Source organism: Triticum urartu, chromosome 4, assembly GCF_003073215.2.
Source record: "Triticum urartu cultivar G1812 chromosome 4, Tu2.1, whole genome shotgun sequence".
In the NCBI taxonomy this organism is placed as follows: Eukaryota; Viridiplantae; Streptophyta; class Magnoliopsida; order Poales; family Poaceae; genus Triticum; species Triticum urartu.
The window spans coordinates 11,244,049-11,267,233 of record NC_053025.1 but is presented as its reverse complement, the minus strand read 5'-3'; the positions used below and the strand labels follow the sequence as shown (position 1 = coordinate 11,267,233).

The window sequence follows — 23,185 nt, the reverse complement described above, 5'->3', positions numbered from 1 at the left end:
AAATTTATACCCACACTAAACCGTCGGGTATCAGGTAAGGGTTCGGTTCTCATTTCCTGGCTATTCGGTTTTCGGGTTCCAGTCTGGAAAACCCGAAATACCCACACTACCCGAATTATTCATACTAACCAAAGGAGGAAGGGGGCGGCGCTGGGTCGCCCGTCGGCTTGCGGGAGCTGAGCGAGCGACGAAGCAGAGATGTCTCGCGTGGTATTTGGCATCTCGCCATCCCGAAATACCCATACTACCCCAATTATTCATACTAACCAAATTATTCATGCTATTATCACACTGTCATGTTACCCATACTAACTAAAATACCCATACTACCCGAATTATTCATACGAAAAGCTGATGTGTGCTCCGAATTTTTTGGGTTTTTTGGGTATCTGAATTACCGAAACCGAAATTTCGGGTAATTTGGGTTCGGGTATATTTTTGGTAGAAAAAAAATTCCGGTTCCCATTTTTGGGTACCCGAACTACCCGAACAGGAATAACTGAACGCCTAGGGTGATCGACATATGATAATTTGCTTTGCAATGCCTCGTCTGCAATCAGGGTTGTGAGAGTGTCTAACATGCCTTCTGTTTTATGTTCTCGAGTGAAGCAAGTTTGGGTTTATCGCAAGCCATCGACGAATTCCCGCATTTTTCCTTTTAAACTATGACCACAGTAAATTTTCCTTTGCCCCAGTTTTTCCGAATCGAAGGCACGAATAGAATACTCCCACCGTCCAAAAAATACAGTGTGTATTAGATATTTCCAAAGTACATCCAAACCAGAAAAGATGTTGTCAAAGTCAACCCTTGAAAATTCTGACCAAATTTACAGAAAAAACGTCCTCGCCTAAAATACCAAATCAATGCCATTATACTCATGAGGGAACATATTTTTATATGACCAAAGTTAGTATAAAGTTGAGTCATCTAATTTGGAACGGAGAGAGTATGTATTTGGCATCATGGAGATGGATAAGTCTGTTCAATAAATTTGTCCTTTGATTGAAGTTTGTGATGATTTTCGCAAAAAAAAAAGAAGTTTGTGATAATTGACTTTCGCGAAAACCAAATGCACCCAGATGAAAATTTTCCATTCCCACATTTTCCATTGAAAAAAAAGTGGCACAAGCCGGGCTGCTCATTTCACGTTCCCGCTTCCGCTTCTTCTCCTCCCATTTTCCCCGCCTCCTTCCCCTCGAAGCCACCGCCGAGAGCCCCCACCGGCCCCGACCCCGCGCACCTCGCCGAGGCCGCCGGCCGCCGCGGAAGCCCCGCTACGATGGGGGCGGCGCAGTCGTACCCGGACGAGCCCGTCCCCGACCTGGCCTCCATGCTCGACGGTACGCGCATCTCCGCCACCGCGCGAAACCCTAGCCCCGCCTCGCGCGTCCCCTTGTCTCCGACGGCGGCGAGCTGACTCGGTCCCTCCTTCCTCCAGCCTGCCCCGGCCCGACGGAGAGGGCGCTGCTCGCGGCGGTCCTGGATGGCGACGTTCCCCGCCTCAAGGGTGAGTACCGTACCGCACCGCACCGCACGCCTCGCCGTCCCCCGCCGCCTCGTCCGCGGCGCGCTCGCCTGCCTGCCCGTGAGGCTCCTGCTGCTTCTTGCAGGAGCGCTTGTTTTGCTTCGCGCGTACTGGGCGATTGTGGGGAGACCCCGATTGCGCGCCCGACATGCTAATCAGGGGTGTATTTGCCTGCATCGCGATTGTTTTTGCCGTCTGACACGCCATGGTGGTGGTTGGTACCTACCCAATTGCCCCTGAAAAGGAAGTGGTGGCACCTACCCTTGTGATGAACTGAGGTTCTCGGCCAGATTTGGTTTTGTGATTCTACTACGGCGCTCTAGGCTACTGAATTTCCATGTTTAATTGTTTACTGACAATTTTGACCCAGATTGTGCAATCATATTGTTTTGTTGCAGACTTATAGTTCTCATATGCATTTTATTACAACTTATGTGCCACATTTTGGGGTGATGTAGATTTGGTTCGTGCAATGGATGTTGAGGATAGAGCAAACCTTGCTGACATGGATATACTAGAGGGCGTTGGACTGCTAGGATTGGCCTCATACACGCGTAAAATGAAGGTCTGCGAATACTTGGTAGAGGAGCTTGGTCTTGACGTCAATGCCGGTGGCTCCCGTGGTGGTGCGTGCTTTTCCTCTTCTAGACCAGTTACTGCATTTTTTGTGTTATTGGTTTGCTTCTATGGATTGCCATACTGTCATGTAAGCTGTTCTGTCTGATGCAACATGTAACTCAGACAATGGCTTAGCTATTTTGTTTACATATTCTTTTTAGCTCTAGCATGCAATTGCTATATCTAATTCTGAATGTTAAAAGCAGAAATTGCATGTGGAAACAAGTGGTGCTGTGCTGTCAAATTGTACGTTTTCACTGTTTTTGTCTCTGTTTTGCACTTCTCTGGTGTTCTTGATATAATCTTTTCAAGGCACGTTGGGAAGCTGAATTCAAGTCATGTATGTTTTTATGTTTCTGCTTAACTAAATGACGCTGATGCAGGTCCTTTTGAGAGCCTTTCACTTTTTATGTCATTTTTAGCATCCAGCTCCAAGGTGCATAGGGGAAGCAAAGCTATTTATTATCTCATTTTCTTATATACACTCTATTGGAATGATTGTATGATAGCTTGTTGGTTGATGACATGGACAAATTTACGAACACATATACATACAAGCTATTGGAGATGCTCTTATGATCAAATATGTAGCTCCCATTACATTAATTAATCATCACACATATTCTACTTTGTTACAAATAGAAGGACAAACTGTTTGATGCATGGACCTCGGGTAGTCTTCCCATATGGTGCCCGCCGATAAAGGTGGCACGAGCTCGGTAATCTAACTTGCATGTAGCATGCAAACCAATCCATAGTATTATGTCAGCAAAGATTACCTCGATTTTGAATTTTCAAAATCTTTTCTCTCAAATTATGTACCTGATTGGTGATCTGTTTTCACCACTAACATTCTTGCGACGAGATCTTTGAAACTAGATCCCATGTTGGTATGTTTTGATGACCTTTTCTTTTCTGTCAGTAGTTTTTAGGTTATAGTGACTTGGTTCATGTGATAGCCACTTGGTTACTGGGTTATAGATGCTTGGTTGCCACATTAGGGACATCACTCTCCCACTCATATAAGACTTGCATGGTGGTACTTCTATGGTCAGATATCATCTCCTACTTATTGGCAACAATTGAATTCTCACTCTCTGAGACCGCACAAGATTGCAGTGCCTAAATACATTATTACTTGGTAACCCCATGCACTATTAACGTGGTAATCTTTCACTACTAATATGGTAGCCGTTGTATGATAATCTAGTAGTTGGTAGCGACAAAATGGGATCTTGTTTAGAAGCTTCTGCCGAAATGAACTCAACAATTAAGATGGGTTGTTAATCAGGTTGGTGGTTTAGGACATAAATTGTTTTGAATTTTGAATTTAGCAATAAACACTGATGGCATCGGCACGAAGTGGTAGGTTCCCCACATGCATATACCATCTTTTCTATAGGCGAGGATCTACATTGGAATCCGCTGTATAGGAAAACTATCTGGGCACTTGCACCGATTAGTTTTTCTGTTAATATAATTAATCACATTCTGGCTTTAAAGTTGTTTACCATTTTTATGTGGTATTTTGTCAATATGCTTCCACATATAACATCTCTTAGTGCAGTTCAGAGCACGTGGGAGCATCTACCTCCCTTTCCAAACATGCAAACCAGAACACACCACACAATTGGGCATGCCTGCTCATGCACGCATACCATACTACATGTTTTATGTGGTTATCTGGTGGTGAGAGGATCTTTTAGTATTTACATGGAATGTGGTTTATCAGCCACATTTACAGGAATTTATCTAATGATACCTTATGGTATTGTACATTAGTAGAGCTTGAGTGTTTTCACCTTCGAGATGAGAGAGCGAGATATATTGGTGACCTGACAGAATACTTGTTTGTTGGCAGGTCCACCACCTTTGGGTTGTGCAGCGTTGTGTGGAGAATTTGTTGCTGCCAGATATCTTCTCAACCATGGAGCCGATCCAAATAAGATAGATGGGACAGGCTTTGCTCCTCTTCATTGTGCTGCCAAAAATGGTCTTTCTCTCTCTGCATAAGCTCATTGATCCATTGGTGATTTTCATGAATATTAATCTATTGCTAAACAAGAACAAGTGAATGCGAAGCTGTAACCATCAAACCTTCCGGTTTTGAATATTGAAAATACTTTCCGGTAATTTCACTGCTGTGCAGTAACTCTTTGTTCCATGTTAGTTTGTTCCACTGACTTATTTGTTGCCCTATATTTTCTATGCTGGGCTGGTCTGTTCTGGCCTCAGGATCAGCAATCTAGAAACCACCCGACAATCTTTTATGTACCTATCTTTAACATTCTTCTCTCGATCTTCTTAAAGGTATGTTGGTGAAATTGTTTTACAGAATCCTCAGGCACCCGAGAAAATCGTGCCTTTTTTTTTTAAACACAGGCAATCAGCCAGAAGAACCAAATCAAAATACGAAAACGCAGCGTCCAGGAACCATGGCAGCGGAGCAGAAGAGACAGCCAGATCGTAGCAGGGGGCGGGCAAGCACACGTTGCGGCCATTGACCAGAAAGGCAGCTTCATGCGCGGCTGTAGGAGAGCAGTTTAGACGCTGCAGCAGTTGACGAAGGATGGCCAGTGAATCGGAAGCCTCCTGAATTGGGACGGAATGGCGCGGAGCTGGCGGATTGAGCGGTGAGCTGATCCATGCGGCTGGATCGGCGGGTGTTGACCAGAGAGAGGCAGCAGGATTCGGCAGCTGGCGGCGCCCTGGGGTGGCAGCAGCAACGACGTGACCTTGGGGAGGTGGCGGCATCACGGGAGGAGCAGCAGGGTTGACCTGCGGATGGTGGAGGTGGACGAAGTAGCAGCCACCCCTGGCCTTGTCAAGCGCTTGCAGCCGCTCCTGCAGCAGGAGCGTGGACCTGCAGGGCGGAGTGACGTGGACTGCAGGGCGGGGTGACGTGGACTGCAGGGCGGGGTGCCAGAGCAAGCGGGCAGCGTGTGCGGGCTGAAGGAGGTTGGCCAGAGGCGGAGGCATGCGTGGCGTCAGGACAGAGCAGCAGCCGGCGGCGAGACAGACAGCCAGAAGAAACCGGCGGCGTGAGAGATTGGATTGGGAGACCGAAAAAAAATCGATCGGAAGAGGAGGACGAGTTGGGGCGTCTGAAGGAGACCTAAACCTAGGCTCTAATATCATGTTATGATGCAATTTATCTCTATTGCATAGCCCAAGGGGCATATAAATATTACACAAGACTCAGGGTACAAGGAAATGAAACATAGCCTAACAGGACTCCTAGACCTAATACTAATACTCCTTAACAATCATTACTTACCGTTGTCAATATGAGCCTTCAATCCCGGCAGCATTTAATTCTAGTGGTTCTTTCAGACCATGCTTTGAAGCAATGGTGTTTGATCCACACATTTTTAACGAAAGGGGGTAGCCGGCCTCTGCGTCATCATAATGCACACAGCCATGTGTGATCCAGTGATCCACACATATCATTGATAAGTTTAAGACGTGGGTGTCCGGGTAACAATATTGACCCATCTGGTTAAGGTGCCATTAATGTTCAATTGTCGGTTCTGCTTTTGATCTTCTCATGATTGTCATTGCAATTTCTGAAAGTTTTTTTTGTAACAACTTAGAGGAACTCAAATGAATTTTATGGTGAACTGATGTCTGTATCTTCAAATGTTTTGGTTTATTACAGGAAGAAAAGGTTGTTATGGAACTCTTTAGTGGCTCAGTGCACATCTTATAGGAATTTATTGCATATTTGTCTTAGCCAGCTCTTATAGTGTGTCTTTTTAATGGTTGTTCTTTATGACACCCATGCTATTCGTGTGTTTTGCTAGGGCATGAATGTGTACTGCGTCTATTATTATCCAGAGGAGCCAGTGTGGATATAGATGGCGCTCATGGGACGCCCCTGCACACTGCTTCTTACTATGGGAATGCTGGTGCTTTGAAGATTTTGTTGGACCACCATGCAGATGTAATGTGTAAATTCCATACTTTTTTCATTGACAATTTGGACAACTTGATGCAATCTAGACGGTTTATATGCTTGCTTTCATCTGTTATGTTGGACTTATCTTTGATATTTTACCAAATCTACTTTCACAAGTATTGAAGTTTTTACTGTATTGTTTTGACATGTCTTCATTCATAAATTTTCTAGTCACCTCACGTTCAAAATAATGGGAATACCTATAATGGCCAAGTTTAGGGTAGTTCGCTGGTAATTTACAGCTTTACAAATCCAAAATAATGCTAATGTATGGATGTGAGTTCAGACATATTATGTGACTGTGTAGAGTCAAATGCGTCTAACCTGTGTTTTCTGTTCTTACGTTGTATTTGAAGTCTTATTGCTGTAACTGTTGAATTATGTCACTTCTTAGGAAACTGATTTTCTTCTTTTTAATTTGTAGCCAAACAGGGTGTCAGAAATTTCATGTGCCCCTCTACTTATGGCTCTTAGTTCTACCAAGCATGGAGTGAGTGAATCTGACTCACTGAACTGTGTCAAGCTACTTGTCAAGGTCTGGTATCCTGTTTGTTTTGTTTCTTCATGTCTTGATTTCTAGACGGGAACTCATTGGTGGGTTTTGTTATCTAATTTTTTTTTGTTATCTGTTTTATGCATGGCATTTTGCTTTGCATAACATGCATCCACAGGCTGGTGCTGACATGAATTCTGCTAATCCGTGCACTCCCTTGGTGGTGGCAGCTACGTATGGCTTGGCTGATTGTATTAAGTACTTGCTAGAGGCTGGTGCAAATCCTAACATTCCAGATGAGCAGGTGAATCCTTGTTCCTCTTATTTTTTTGTTATTCTTGATGCATATGGTACCTTTGTTGGCTCAATGTGTCATATGCTTGTGACACGGTGGATAAGTCATGTCTAACCTTACAAATCTTATGGAAAGTTTTTTTTCCCTTTTCGAGAATGATGGGGGAGGGGGGGGGGAGCAAAATCCCCCATCGCTTGTTGATTCAACTTCAACGGGGCAGGACTATTGAATGCAACCGTTTGACTCGAGCTGGAAAATCCCCCACTACTTGTTGATTCAACTTGAACGGAGCAGGACTATTGAATGCAACCGTTCGACTTGAGCTGGACACATACCCCTTTTGTCTTGATTTTACTGCAACAAGTGGCGGGTAGCTGACTTTTATTTAAGTTTTATGTGGAATGTTATTTAAAGTTTTAGAGGGCAGGCCTGGCGCAGTGGTGAAGTCTTCCCACTTGTGCCAAGAGGTCCTAGGTTCGAACCAGCCTCTCTGCATTGCACTTTGCAGGGGTAAGACTAGGTTCCAATTATCCCTCCCCAGACCCCACCTTGTGTGGGAGCTTATATGCACTGGGTCTGTCCTTTTTATGTGGAATGTTATTGTAACTTGTAAGAATATCACATGTTTCCAGAAAAACAAACACTGTGGTCAAAAGGTTGTTAGTTTTTTCTTAAAAGGGGAGAACCATGGGACATAATGAGTATTTTTTAAAAGTTGCGTGGTTCTTAGCATTTGACTCGACGAGTGTGAAGGGTAAGGAAGCTAGCCGAGCCTAGTAGGATCTGCGTAGGTAGCTGGAACGTAGGGTCCTTGACGGGTAAATTACGGGAGTTTGTGGATGCAGCGGTGAAGAGAGGTGTTGATATCCTATTCGTCCCAGAAACCAAATGGAAGGGACAAAAGGCGAAGGAGGTAGAGGATACCGACTTCAAGTTGTGGTACATGGGGACGACTACAAACAGAAATGGAGTAGGCATCTTGATTAAAGAGCCTCAAGTAGGGGGTGGTAGACGTCAAAAGGCAAGGGGACCGGATTATCCTGGTCAAGCTGGTCATTGGGGACTTAGTTCTTAATGTTATCAATGGGTATGCTCTGCGAGTAGGCCATAGTGAGAGCACCAAGATGGAATTCTGGGAAGGCCCGAAGGACATGGTTAGGAGTGTACCTATTGGTGAGAAGCTCTTCATAGGAGGAGACCTCATCAATGGCCACATGGGTACATCTAACACAGATTTTGAAGGGGTGCATGGGGGGGACTTTGGATATGGCAGCAGGGATCAAGAAGGAGAGGATGTCTTGAGCTTTGCTTTAGCCTACGACATGATCGTGGGTACTTTTTAGAAAGAGAGAATCCCATCTAGTGACTTGGTAGTGGAAAACACTTGAGCCAAATTGATTTCGTCCTCTTGAGAAGAGAAGACAGGCGTGCTTGCCTAGATTGTAAGGTATACCTGGAGAGAGTGTTGTCCCTCAACATAAGCTTGTGGTGGCTGATTTTTGCTTTTGGATTCGTGCCCAGCGGGAGATAGAACAAACTGGTGGAAGCTCAAGGGGGAGGTAGCTTTCAAGGAGAGGGTTATTACGGAGGGCCGATGGGAGGAAGGAGGTGATGCAAACAATATGTGGATGAAGATGACGGCTTGCATTCGGAAGGTAACTTTAGGGGAGTTTGGAGTGACCAGGAGTAGTAGAATCGAAGCTAAAGATACCTGGTAGTGGAACGATGATGTCTAAAACCAAAAGGCTATTAAGGAGACAAAGACTGTTTCAGACGCCTACGCCTGGATAAGAGTGCAGATGACGGTGTTTCAGATGCCTACACTGTAGAAGGATGATGATATCGATGAAGATGTGAGCCATTGAATCAAAGCTGGATGAATGAAGTGGCGCCAAGCGTCTGACATTCTCTATGTTAAGAGAGTGCCACAAAAGGCAAAAGACATGTTCTATAGGATGGTGATTTGACCTGCGATGTTGTATGTCGCTGAGTGTTGGCCAACTAAAAGGCGACATACCCAACAACTAGGTGTAGCAGAGATGCGCATGTTGAGGTGGATATATGGCCACACAAGAAAGGATCGGGGAATGTTGATATACGTGATAGAGTTGATATTTTATGGGTTTCAATTCTAGCCTACCCCAACTTGTTTGGCACTGAAAGACTTTGCTGCTGCTGCTGCTGCTGTTGTTGGCATTTTCCATGAAAATATGGAGCTAACCAGTTTTTATCATTTGACATTCCATTTTTAGAATATTACTTGTGAAAAAAGGTCATAATACTATTACTTGTGGTGGTGATGTCGTGTTGGTAACTGTTGGAACACGTGGAATGTCTTAATTATTGCTGCTTTAGTGTATCACAGTGTTGTTTTAGCTGGACGTATCCTATGTTTCTGTTGTCACATTGCGATCATCCTCCATAAATATCTTCCTCCTGTTCTTTTTTGTACATAACAGTGCGGTACGACACCAATAGAAATCGTTGCAGACTCTGGAAGAAGAGAGCTCGTGGAGATTCTATTTCCGTACACCAAACCCATTCAATGTGTGCCAATCTGGAGTATTGATGGAATCATTACCCACGTAAAATCAAAGCACTTGAAGGACAAGGTACAAACTCAATTCAAAGCTCATTTATTTCGATGTTACAATTTATAGAACCTTATGTTTGTCCTGTTCATGAGATGTGTGAAATAAGGTGCATGTCATTCGTTCGCTATGGTGTGATATTCTTTTTCAACACCATCTGCGTAGCAGCTACAATAACAAATATGTAGAAACAGTAGTGCGGAGCCATCACTGGGACGATGTTAATAGTCTAGTCTGGCAAATAAAATCAGGAAGTCCTGAACACATATAGTGAAACTCTGGTTAGGAGGGAAGCAAGTACAAAATAGAAACATAATCCTATTAACTGGTCGCATGAAACAGAACATCATGATATTACTCACTGCAAGTCAGTCAAGTATGTTTTGCTGCGCATATTCATTTGCTATCATTTACTGGTTTTTAGGTGTTATCATTGCACAATTTTGCCAATACTGTTGCTTGGAGATGAAAGTACCATGTTTAGGGCATTCCAATTGTTTTCAACTAAACATGCTTATGAATTGAAGTGATAAAATTGTTGCTCTGTAGGGAGGGCTTAAGTACATGTTCTCTTAATGGTGTAGGACAAGGTAGGTCAAGATAAGAAGGCTGAGCTGAAATCACTTGGTGCAAAAGCAGTAGAGGAGAAGGACTACGCCGGTGCATCAAAATTCTACAGTGAGGTATATTGTTGCTCTATCCGTTTGAGCGCTTTGATTCTGGGATGACGGATCGTGCTCATGATTTGGTTTGATGCAGGCAATCAAAGTGGATCCTGAAGATGCAACGCTCTATTCAAACAGGAGCTTTTGCCATCTAAGGATTGGTGAAGCACGTAATGCTCTGGTGGATGCCAATGCTTGCATAAGGCTGCAGCCTGATTGGCCAAAAGGTTACTGGCGGAAAGGAGCTGCCTTAACGGCACTCAAGGTCAGACAAAATCAGCGCATTGCTGGCCTTTTGCTTGCTGTTTTACATGTCAACCCCGTCTCCTCACGTAGACAATAACAATATGGTTCCTGTTTTTGTATCCTTAGGATCACAAGGAAGCATGTGATACGTATATGGCTGCGATGAAGCTGGATCCTACAAGTCAGGAGATTCATGAAGCATTTTGGTAACTCTTCCCATCTCGCCTTTCTTTTTCTTCAACATGTCTTCTAATTCCAAGGGTCCTTTGAATATAACTGCTTTTAACTTTGACTCCATACGTAACTTTGTCGTTATGTTATGCATATCATTATTCTGGCAGAATTGATAATCAAGTGAAGCATTATTTATTATCATATTGCGGGTGCACTGTCGTAGTGTGTCGTTAGTGTCATCATGTGCATTCCCATGGTGTATATTTAGCTGCATCATCACGTTTGAGCTGAAATGCTTGGTAGTAGTTTTTTTTAAAGAAGTCTGGAATAGATTATTAAACTTGCATAGCTTGAATCGAACACACCATGGTGGCTCCATAATAACCGGTGCTACGTCTGACATTTTCAGGGATGCTGTTGCGGCAATGAGGGCGGAACTTGACGCTGGAGAAAGCGGCAGCTCATCTGAATCTGATTAGGGCCTGCATGGGCGGGCTGGTTCTGGCCGTGCTCAGTGGTTCCCTTCCGGCTTGTTTTACATCTGGTGATCTCGTTTTTGTCTGAGAAACCATGAAACGTTGTGTTGTTGCTACATGGCCATGGGTGCTTGCATGTGCGAGCGCTTGAATCAGTTCTGGCACTTATTCATCCAAATCCGTCTAGAACGCTCCTGATGTGCCCCATTTTGAACTTTTTTCCCACTTAGGCCGAGCTTCGCATCGATGTAATTGAATACGGGTGTAATTTACTTACAGGTGTAACTTACTGGCCAAGAGCTATTTCCTGCCAGAAATGAAAACGACGGGTGGAGGTCTAAGTTTTACAGGGGTATTTGAAATGGAAACGACAACCCAAACAGGGCTTAGCCGTATTGGAGCCATCTTTGGCTCGCCTTTTCTGCATGGTTGGGAAGAAAAAGAAATGATTTCGATGAGCGGTTGGGTGGGTCAAATTTTAGGTCGTCAACTTGTACAAAATTTTAGGGAAGTTGCAATTTCTTTTTCTTGCTACTGTATAGAGACAGGGCATCTTTTTTTACAATAGAGATAAGCTGTTTTGTGCCTAAAATGTCAGTTTGTTGGGCATGGCGGCTGTTTTTGGGTATCTGTTTGAGATGCTCTAATTGAAAGCAAATTTCAACATTTAACTTGGGAACTTCGGGTGTGTTTGGTTGTGTGCAGCCGTTTGCCCCCCTTAAACTTGTGTCCCAGTTGAGGTAAGACAGACTAAACCATGTTCTGCACTTCGGTTGGTTGATCTTGGGCGGGGCACGTTTAAACTGGCGGACGATGGGTAGTTAGCCCTGCTCTCTCGAAGTACTCCTCGAACCGTTCGTCATATGGCATCTCACACGCTGTTTGGTGGCCTCTCTTGCGCAAAGGTTCTAACAATTGTCAAAATTATAGAAGTTGTGGTCCATACCTTACCAATTGACTGAAAATGAAAACATATTTGGTTCTTACATGCCCAGTCTCGATGTACTGCGCCTGGTGAGTGGCGTCGTAACTGACCTCAAGCCCATGACACCAAGGACCATTGGCCAGCTGATTGTGATTGGTCATCCTACGTAACACAATAATCCACACTTAGTCATAAAATTTACAACAAATATTTGACGTCTATACTTGCAATCAAAATGAATAAGGCATACTTGAAACGCATAAGAGAACATCCATACTTCCATACATATGCATTTCATCTTCACACACATGTCAAAGACTCTTTAAAATGCATGTATTTGCACAAAGCCTACATAACACTACACACATGGCAATGCAACATCACACATTCATCCGTACATATGCATTTCAATTTATCAAACATCATCATACACCAAAATGGCATCGCAATTTGTCAGACAAGTTAGGTGACGATGGCATATGCACATATCTATTCATCAATACAACCTAGCACATATCCAATTCATCCATACATATGCACATTTCCTTACTTTAACATTTTTTTAATCTCTAATATTCATCCATGCACATCTAAAAATAATATCTCCAACACATTCATCCAAACATGTTACAATCCAAGTGAAAATATATATGTATAAGCACACATTGTTGTAGATTTGCATCTAAACCAACCACACCACTCAATAGGTAGCTGAAATTTGAAGATATTTAAGGAACTAGGATTCACCCATTGCTAAAAAACACATCAAAAATAGCAAGATTCAACCCAAAACAATTAGAGGAATCGAAGGAGAATACCTTGATCTACGTAGGGGAGGAAAGATCCACGAGAATGGAGCAAAAACAGGTGAGATCCGAGGGGGCGGAGGGTTGGGGAGAATGTTCCTCCTCTGTCCGTCCCGAACAAGAGAAAAACTGGGCGCACCGGGTGGCCTGCACGTGGCCCGTTCAGCCACTTACCCTTGCAGGGGTCTACCACCACCGGCCCTAGCGGTTGGGTCAACTACTCAACTGGCTGCTTCCGGTGTTAGTGGCGTAGACCCCTTTTCCACATGGGCATTGCCGGGTGGTGTGGCGAGGCTCTACCACCGTTGACCATGGCGGGTGCCCATTGAGTCTACCACCAGGCGGTTTGGCGGTAGAAAACCGGTCATGTATGAGGATACTTTCAAACCGGGTTCGATCTTGTTTCTTTTATATGGGGCAAGATCTCGTTAACCTTCCATTGAAGGGCTAAGACAGCGATTTTGGCCCTGAAGAGAGGTAATTAGTAGAAAACAGGGCTATGGTCCAGGCCGGCTCAGCCCATTAGTCCCGGTTCAGTCTAGAACCGGGACCAATGTGGGCATTGGTCCCGGTTCGTGAGCCCAGGGGGCCGGCCGGGCCACGTGGGCCATTGGTCCTGGTTCGTCTGGACCTTTTGGTCCCGGTTGGTGGGACGAACCGGGAGCAATGGACCTCGCTCCTGGCCCACCACCATTGGTCCCGGTTGGTGGCTTGAACCGGGACCAAAGGCTTCCCTTTAGTCCCGGTTCATGTCATCAACCGGGACCAATGAGGTGCCTACATATACCCCCTCGCGCAAGAGCAGAGCACAGTGCTTTGTTTTTTCTGGCCGAGGGGGAGAGGGCTTTGTGGTGCTCTAGCTCACCTCCTATGCACATGAGGTGTTCGATGGAATGCCCGAGCCACACTACTTAAGCTTTCTCCTCTCGAAGCTCGACCTCCAAGCTCCATTTTCCTCGAGATTTGTCTAGATTTAGCGGTCCATCACGCCCCGTCCCCGTCTTCACCGCCGTCGATCACCCGCGCCGATCTCATCACCGACACCACCGTGGTGAGCCTCTTGTTCTTATCTTCTTTCTGAAAGGAAAAATATTCTTACTTGTATGTTTAGATAGATACTTGTATCATTTTCTTACATTTATTATTGCATCTTATATAGTGCGATGGTTTTGGTATCCGCCCCCGTCGGCCCTGTCGGCCCTCGTCCTGTCTATGATTCGGATTTGGTATGTATATTATCTTTATAACTATTGGTTCATTTATTGTTTATGAAAATTATGCCGACCAACGTGACATAGATTTTATTTATCTAGGATGTATGTGAATCGGAAATGCCAACCGACCCTATTGTCGAGAGGTTAAATTTAGTTGAAGAAGAAAACAATTTGTTGAAGGAAAAAATAAAAAAAATTGAGGAGGAGAAGATGATATTGGAGTTGCATGTTACGGATGTCGTCGATGATCACAAGATCAAGATGGATGCAATGCGCTTGAAGATTAGAAAGATTAGAAAATATGCCATTCATACCGAGGCTTGGTATCATGATGCCGTTGGATCAATTGTTACCTTGGTTGCGATTATGATCGCATTTGTTTTCGCATTGAAATGTTTTACATAGTTTCAATGTATGGTTTAATTAATTAGATGCTCTGGAGAGCTATATGTTGTTAGATGAGAACTATGTATGCACTTTGGTTTTAATGTGATGATGAACTTCTATTAATTTGGACACTTTATTATATATAATGCACACAGATGAACCAGCAATGGATGTACGGTGACAGACACACCCGCTAGTACATTAAGGGCATGCATGAGTTTCTCGATGCGGCTGAGGTAAACAATCAGAATGGTTTTATGTGTTGTCCATGCACTGAATGTGGGAATACGAGGTCTTACTCTAACCGGAAAATCCTTCACTCCCACCTGCTTTACAAGGGTTTCATGCCACACTATAATGTTTGGACGAGGCACAGAGAAATAGGGGTTATGATGGAAGATGGCGAAGAAGAAGACTACGATGACAACTATGTGCCCCCTGAATACGGTGATGCTGCAACGGGGGGAACTGGTGAAGATCAAGAGGAACCAGACGATGTGCCCAATGATGCTGCAACGGGTGAAGCTGCTGAAGATCAAGAGGAACCAGACGATGTGCCCGATGATGATGATCTCCGCCGGGTCATTGTCGATGCAAGGACGCAATGCATTAGTCAAAAGGAGAAGCTGAAGTTCGATCACATGTTAGAGGATCACAAAAAAGGGTTATACCCCAATTGCGAAGATGGCAACACAAAGCTCGGTACCATACTGGAATTGCTGCAGTGGAAGGCAGAGAATGCTGTGGCTGACAAAGGATTTGAGAAGCTACTGAAAATATTGAAGAAGAAGCTTCCAAAGGATAACGAATTGCCCGACAGTACATACGCAGCAAAGAAGGTCGTATGCCCTCTAGGATTGGAGGTGGAGAAGATACATGCATGCCCTAATGACTGCATCCTCTACCGCGGTGCATACAAGGATCTGAACGCATGCCCGGTATGCGGTGCGTTGCGGTATAAGATCAGACGAGATGACCCTGGTGATGTTGACGGCGAGCCCCTCAGGAAGAGGGTTCCTGCGAAGGTGATGTGGTATGCTCCTATAATACCACGGTTGAAACGTCTGTTCAGAAACGAGGAGCATGCCAAGTTGATGCGATGGCACAGTGAGAACCGAAAGAAAGATGGGAAGTTGAGAGCACCCACTGACGGGTCGCAGTGGAGAAAAATCGAGAGAAAGTACTGTGATGAGTTTGCAAAGGACCCAAGAAATGTATGGTTTGCTTTAAGCGCGGATGGCATTAATCCTTTCGGGGAGCAGAGCAGCAATCACAGCACCTGGCCCGTGACTCTATGTATGTATAACCTTCCTCCTTGGATGTGCATGAAGCGGAAGTTCATTATGATGCCAGTTCTCATCCAAGGCCCTAAGCAACCCGGCAACGAAATTGATGTGTACCTAAGGCCATTAGTTGAAGAACTTTTACAGCTGTGGAACGGAAACGGTGTACGTACGTCGGATGAGCACAGACAGGAGGAATTTAACCTTAAGGCGTTGCTGTTCGTGACCATCAACGATTGGCCCGCTCTCAGTAACCTTTCAGGACAGACAAACAAAGGATACCACGCATGCACGCACTATTTAGAAGACACTGAAAGTATATACCTGGACAAATGCAGGAAGAATGTGTACCTGGGCCATCGTCGATTTCTTCGACCAACCATCAATGTCGAAAGAAAGGCAAGCATTTCAAAGGCGAGGCAGATCACCGGAAGAAGCCCGCCATGCGCACCGGTGATCACGTGCTTGCTATGGTCAATGATTTACACTACGTAATCTTTGGAAAGGGTCCCGGTGGACTAGCTGTTTCGAATGACGCTGAGGGACACGCACCCATGTGGAAGAAGAAATCTATATTTTGGTACCTACCCTACTGGAAAGACCTAGAGGTCCGCTCCTCAATCGACGTGATGCACGTGACGAAGAACCTTTGCGTGAACCTGCTAGGCTTCTTGGGCGTGTATGGGAAGAAAAAAGATACACCTGAGGCACGGGAGGACCTGCAACGTTTGCACGAAAAAGACGACATGCCTCCGAAGCAGTATAAAGGTCCTGCCAGCTACGCTCTTACGAAAGAAGAGAAAGAAATCTTCTTTGAATGCCTGCTCAGTATGAAGGTCACGACTGGCTTCTCGTCGAATATAAAGGGAATAATAAATATGCCAGAGAAAAAGTTTCAAAACCTAAAGTCTCATGACTGCCACGTGATTATGATGCAACTGCTTCCGGTTGCATTGAGGGGGCTTCTACCGGAAAACGTCCGATTAGCCATTGTGAAGCTATGTGCATTCCTCAATGCAGTCTCTCAGAAGGTGATCGATCCAGAAATCGTACCAAGGCTAAGGAGTGATGTGGCGCAATGTCTTGTCAGTTTCGAGCTGGTGTTTCCACCATCCTTCTTCAATATCATGACGCACGTCCTAGTTCATCTAGTCGACGAGATTATCATCCTGGGGCCCGTATTTCTACACAATATGTTCCCCTTTGAGAGGTTCATGGGAGTCCTAAAGAAATATGTCCGTAACCGCGCTAGGCCAGAAGGAAGCATCTCCATGGGCCATCAAACAGAGGATGTTATCGGGTTTTGTGTTGACTTCATTCCTGGCCTTAATAAGATAGGTCTCCCTAAATCGCGGTATGAGGGGAGACTGGCTGGAAAAGGCACTCTTGGAAGAGACTCAATAATATGCAGGGATAGATATTCTTGGTCTCAAGCACACTACACAGTTCTACAGAACTCTACCTTGGTGACCCCGTATGTCGATGAACACAAGAACAGTCTGCGCTCCAAACACCCGGAGCAGTGCGACGACTGGATTACATGTGAACACATCAGGACTTTCAGCAGTTGGTTGGAAACACGTCTCAGAGGTGACAACACTGTTTGTGATGAGTTGTACTTGTTGTCCAAGGGACCATCTTTGACTGTATTGACTTACAAAGGATACGAGATAAATGGGAATACATTTTACACGATCGCCCAAGATCAAAAGAGCACCAACCAAAATAGCGGTGTCCGCTTTGATGCAGCAACCGAGAGCGGAAAGGACACATATTATGGTTACATAGTGGACATATGGGAACTTGACTACGGACCTGATTTTAAGGTCCCTTTGTTTAAGTGCAAATGGGTCAATCTGTTAGGCGGCGGGGTACAGGTAGACCCACAGTACGGAATGACAACAGTGGATCTGAAAAATCTTGGGTACACTAACGAACCGTTCATCCTAGCCAATGATGTGGCACGGGTTATCTATGTGAAGGACATGTCTACCAAACCGAGAAAAAGAAAAGATAAGGAAGCGAATACATCATACGATGAGCCAAAGCGCAACATAGTTCTTTCAGGAAAAAAGGACATCCTGGGAGTGGACGGCAAGACAGACATGTCTGAAGATTATGAAAAGTTTCATGAAATTCCTCCCTTCAATGTCAAGGCTGACCCAAGCATCCTGATAAACAATGAAGATTATCCATGGTTACGGCGCAATAAGCAAATGACACAAGCGAAGAAAAAGTGAAGACTTTCTCCCGCAACTATTATGATGATACCATGCCAAATTTGTAACAGACGAACATGCTACCATTGTCTGTTTTGTACATGCACATGCTATGTGGGTGAAATTATGATACCATCCCAACTTTCAACTTTTTCAGAGTTCATTTGAAATGCTTTCATGTCTTATGGTTCGAAACTTTGATACTTCGAAAGTGATTGTCCATTTTGTACACGAAGTGCATCAAGTTTTTGTCATAACCCTCTCTACTTTTTGGAACATGCTATGTGGGTGAAATGATGATACCATGCCAACTTTCAACCTTTTCAGAGTTCATTTTGAAATGCTTTCCAATTTCAGAGTCATTTAGCTCAAAGAATGAATTAATAGCAAACAGAATGAACTACAAAACTTTTATGAAAATAAAAACAATCAATTAAAATATTATGTTATGATCAACTAAAATAAAACTATAATATTCTTCAATAGCAAAAAGAATATAATTTTTGTGACCTAAAATCAAACTATAAGTATTTAATTGTAAGTATAAATAAAAAATAAAGCAAAGAAGAAAAAAAATTCTATTTTTATAGTAAAGTTATTCATAAACTAGTGATTCACACAAATTTTTAAAAATTCAAATTTAAACTATTCAAAATTTAAAACTAATGGCACTAACAGAAAGTTTATAATTTTTGTGACCTAAAATCAGAAAGAAATCACTAAAAAACTATAAGTATTTAGTTGTAAGTATAAATAAAAAATAAATAGAAAAAAATCCTATTTTTATAGTAAAGTTATTCATAAACTAGTGATTCACACAAATTTTTAAAAATTCAAATTTAAACTATTCAAAATTTAAAACTAATGGCACTAACAGAAAGTTTATAATTTTTGTGACCTAAAATCAGAAAGAAATCACTAAAAAACTATAAGTATTTAGTTGTAAGTATAAATAAAAAATAAATAGAAAAAAATCCTATTTTTATAGTAAAGTTATTCATAAACTAGTGATTCACACAAATTTTTAAAAATTCAAATTTAAACTATTCAAAATTTAAAACTAATGGCACTAATAGAAAGTTTATAATTTTTGTGACCTAAAAGGAAAAAGAAATCACTAAAAAAATGTAAGTATTTAGTTGTAAGTAGAAATAAAAAAATAAAAAACCAAAAAAATGTAGAAATAAAAAAGAAAAAACCAAAAAAAATGCCTCCTACTGGGCCTCCACGGCCTGAATACGACTAGAAACCCTATATGGGCTAGGATTCAGGCCCGCAGAAGGCCCAATAGGCCCACAGGCAGTAGCAAGTTTAGGCCCGAAAGCCTGCATTAGAGAGGAGCTCGAATGGGGAGGCACACCCGCGCTTATAAACCAGTGCCGGCGCCCTTCAGCTAGCTATGTGGGACTAAACTTTTGGGAGCGGGGCAGCAAAGGCCATTGGTCCCGGTTGGTAGCACCAACCGGGACCAAAGGCCGCCGCTTCCCGCCCTTTCGGCTGCTGAAAATTGGCCTTTGGTCCCGGTTCGTGGCACCAACCGGGACCAAAGAGGGGCATTAGTCCCGGTTGGTGTCACGAACCGGGATCATTGCTCTGGCTATATAAGCCAACACTTGTGAAATTTTGGCCAACCGCTCCCATTCGCCCCAGGCCGTTCGTCGTCGTCGCCGCCCCGAGCCCGTCGTTGCCCCGCGCCGTCGCCCCGCGCCCGCCGCGCGCCGCCCCGAGCCCGTCGTCGCCCCGCGCCACCCCTTCCCTGACCCCGTCGCCGTCGCCCCGCGCCCGCCGCCGTCGCCCCGCCCCGTCCCCGAGCCCGCCCCGTCCCGCGCTCGCCGCGCGCCGCCCCTTCCCCTGACCCCGTCGCCGTCGCCGCGCGCGCCGCCCCTTCCCCAACCCCGTCGCCGTCGCCCCGACCACACGCCGCCACTTTCGGTCCGGCCGCCGGCGCCCTTTTTATCACTGATTTTAGGTTGATGATATGATGATGTTGATGATATGATGATGTTTTTTTTTCTGTTGATGATATGATGATGTTTTTTTTCTGTTGATGATATGATGATGTTTTTTTCATATATGCATTTTTTCATATATGTACTAATTTTTTTAAGTTGTTAGTAGATATCGATTTTAGGTTAGTGCATTTTATCATTGATTTTAGGTTAGTTGATCGATTTAGTGCACTTTATGTTTGTTGCATTTTAGGTTAGTGCATTTTATGTTAGTGGAGAGGAAGGAGAAGACGAGGAGAGGAAGAAAAGGAAGAGGAGAAGAAGAAAGGAATAGAGGAGAAGAAGAAAAAATAGAATTTTTTTTCTATTTTTTCTTCTTTTTTTCTTCGATCTTCTCCCCTCCCGATAGGAAAGTTTTATATAGAAAGTTACAATTTTAGAAGAGTTTTATATATGCAAAAGTTACAATTTTAGAAAAAGAAGGATAGGAAAGAAGAAAATAAGAAGAGGAAAGAAAGAAGAAGAGGAGAGGAAAAGAAGAGGAGAAATAAATAAGAAGAAGAAAAAAGAAGAAAAAGAAGAGGAGAAGAAGAAAGGAATGTCTTCGATCTTCTCCTCTAGCTATTCCTTTCTTCTTCTCCTCTATTTTCTTCTTCTTCTTCTTCTTCTTAATTTTTATCGGGAACGAGGGTGTCGAGGATCGCCGAGGGGTCGAGGGTCGGGAACTAGGGTAGAGGGTCGAGGGTCGTTAAAGGGTCAAGGGTTTTAGGGTCGAGGGTTCGAGGGTTCTATAGGGTCGAGGGTCGAGGGTTCCAGCAGGGTCGTCTAGGGGTCGAGGGTTCCAGGGTCGTCGAGGGTTCGAGGGGTCGAGGATCGCCGAGGGGTCGAGAGAGGTTTCCTAGTGTCAAAGTATTGAAGAAATCCATGCCTTCATCATTAGCCGGAAGTAATCAGGGCATGTTGGTACGAAGTTCTACAAAGTTGTTTTGGAATGGAGTCCCGGATAGAATAATCCGCCTTTTGGTACGAATTCAGCAAAGGCCTTCCAAATAGCAATATTCGGAAGGCTCTTTCTGAACTTTGTACCAAAAAGCGAATTATCCTATCTGGGACTCCGTTCCAGAACAACTTTGAAGAGCTTCGTACCATCATGCACATGTTACTTTCGCCTAATGATGAAGACATGGTTTTGTTGAATCCTTTGACACTAGGCAACCTCCCGACCCCTCGGCGATCCTCTCGAACATGAGAGGAAGAAGAGGATAAAAAAAGAAGAGGAAGAAGAAAAAAAAGAGGAGAAGAAAGAATAGAGGAGATTCTTCTCCTCTATTCTTTCTTCTCCTCTTTTTTTTTCTTCTTCTTCCTCTTTTTTTTATCGGGAATGAGGGTCGTCGAGGGACATAGATGTAGTGTTGCCGTTGTCGATATATACCCCCTCCCGATAGCTTACTATGATTAGGTAGCTAGTTCTACGTTTGGCACTAATATATCCATCTGTCATGTTTGAATAATAATTGCCATGTTGTAAATATTTGTAGAAACTATGGACACCGCCCTAGACGAAGCAACAAAAGAAGCGTTGTTGAGGGACATAATCGCAGAAGGAAGTGATGCCATCTCGTTGTTTCTCAACGAAACCGATGGTCTGGAAGGAGAGGGTGAACAAGCTAGCTACGGTGACCTAATGCCGGTGCAAGAAGAAGAACATGAGGACGGCTCCGGTGACCCAATGCCGGTGCAAGAAGGAGACCGTGATGACGGCTCCGGTGACCGAACCGAGTCCGGCCAGGTATATATATTAGTTAAGCCTATGCTGACTAGCTGATTGATGCATTCATTGTTTTGGTATGTACACATATTAATCAAGTCTTTGTTCTTTTTTCTAGCCCTCCGAATCGAGTACAACTTCGGTAAAGAGACGAGGCCCGAAGAAAAAGTTGAGCTCGGATGAAAAGTTTGAGATCATAGCAATCGCGCCCGACGGCCAACCTATTGAACCCCTCCGGACAAAGAGCGCATTTGTTGCTCAGTGCGGGGTTCTGGTTAGGGACAAGATCCCGATAAGCATCCAACAATGGTTTAAGCCGGCTACAGAAGACCCTGAGGTGTCTTATGTCAATGATATGCAGAAAAATGATCTTTGGACTGAGCTGAAGTCAAATTTCACCCTACCGCCTGAGGATAATCCAGAGAACCCAGTTAAAGAGAAATTAATCAAGTCTTTTGCTCTGAAGAGGATGGCAGAACTATTCAGGAGGTGGAAGAAAGAGCTGAATAAGTTTGTCGAAAATAATGAGACACCAGAATTTAAGGGCAGATATGAGAAGATCAGAGATCACTGGCCCGCATTTGTGGCCCACAAGACATCAGAAAAGAGTAAGAAGATGTCAGCGACAAACAAGCAAAATGCTGCGAAGAAGAAGCTTCACCATCGCACGGGGTCAGGTGGCTACCTCGTAGCCCGGCCTAAGTGGTCCAAGACTGAGAATGATCTGGTTCATAAAGGGATCGAACCAGAGACAATTAACTGGCCAGACCGTTGCCGGACTTGGTTCTTCGGGGCTGGCGGAACCCTGGACCCTGTAACAGGGAAGTGCATTTGGACGAACGATCAAATGGACATACCAGTCAGTAAGGTTAAGCAGTATATCGAAGCAGCGCAGGAAGGGACGTTCTTTCCAGACAGAGAGAACGACGAGCTCACAATGGCCCTCGGGAATCCGGAGCACCCTGGACGGACACGAGGCACGCCAGGCTCCATTCCGTGGAAGGTTGGGTTTCCGGACGCAGGCGGTTACAAATCCCATGAGAGGAGGAAAAAAGTGCAGCAGACCCAAATACAGGCGCTGCAAGCAAGGGTAGACGCGATAGAGGAACGAGAAGCAAATCGCAGCAAACGTACTGCCGAAGCCTCCCCCGAAGCTACCCCGCCATCTCAGCGCAGAAGCAGCGTGGCTTCCACCGAGCCGCTTCAGCTGGAGCATGCCTTGACGGCTCCTGCCAGCTATCCCGTGGATGCTATAACGGAGTCTCAAAATTGCCACCTTATGACGCAATGGATGAATTTGAAGGTCAAGGCGGCTGTTGGCTCTGTTTATCCTACTGAACCCGGCGCAACTTTTCACTGCCGGCCGATTCCAGAAGGATATGCTAGGGTGATGGTGGATGAGATAACGGAGGGATTTGAGGACCTCCAGCTTGACCACCCTACCGGTGAAGGGGAGACTCGGCTGGGGTCTGCTCTGAAGACTCCATGCCTATGGCGGAAGGAGCTCATCAACCTTCCGAACTGGACGCCACCGCCTCCTCCTCCTCCTCCGGCGAGTCAGGGCACTCCGCCTCCACCGCCTCCTCCTCCGG

General features: G+C 44.6%; 1 protein-coding gene across 3 annotated transcripts; it reads left to right on the top strand.

Annotated features, from left to right (window-relative positions):
• Positions 1-1,133: 1,133 nt before the first annotated feature.
• LOC125550244 (ankyrin repeat and protein kinase domain-containing protein 1-like) lies at positions 1,134-11,435 on the top strand. 3 transcript variants are annotated; one of them, XM_048713195.1, is made up of 13 exons: positions 1,135-1,341; positions 1,440-1,508; positions 1,985-2,152; positions 2,351-2,390; positions 4,006-4,137; positions 5,948-6,087; positions 6,527-6,637; positions 6,774-6,899; positions 9,350-9,502; positions 10,066-10,164; positions 10,241-10,411; positions 10,519-10,598; positions 10,976-11,435. In XM_048713195.1, exons 3-13 carry the CDS (start codon positions 2,132-2,134, stop codon positions 11,043-11,045), a joined length of 1,143 nt encoding a protein of 380 aa, XP_048569152.1. In that variant the 5' UTR covers positions 1,135-1,341; positions 1,440-1,508; positions 1,985-2,131; the 3' UTR covers positions 11,046-11,435. The 3 variants fall into 3 exon arrangements, with proteins under 3 accessions (XP_048569151.1, XP_048569152.1, XP_048569150.1); XM_048713193.1 differs by lacking the exon at positions 2,351-2,390; XM_048713194.1 differs by lacking the exons at positions 1,440-1,508; positions 2,351-2,390 and having other exon boundaries at positions 1,134-1,341.
• Positions 11,436-23,185: the final 11,750 nt, after the last annotated feature.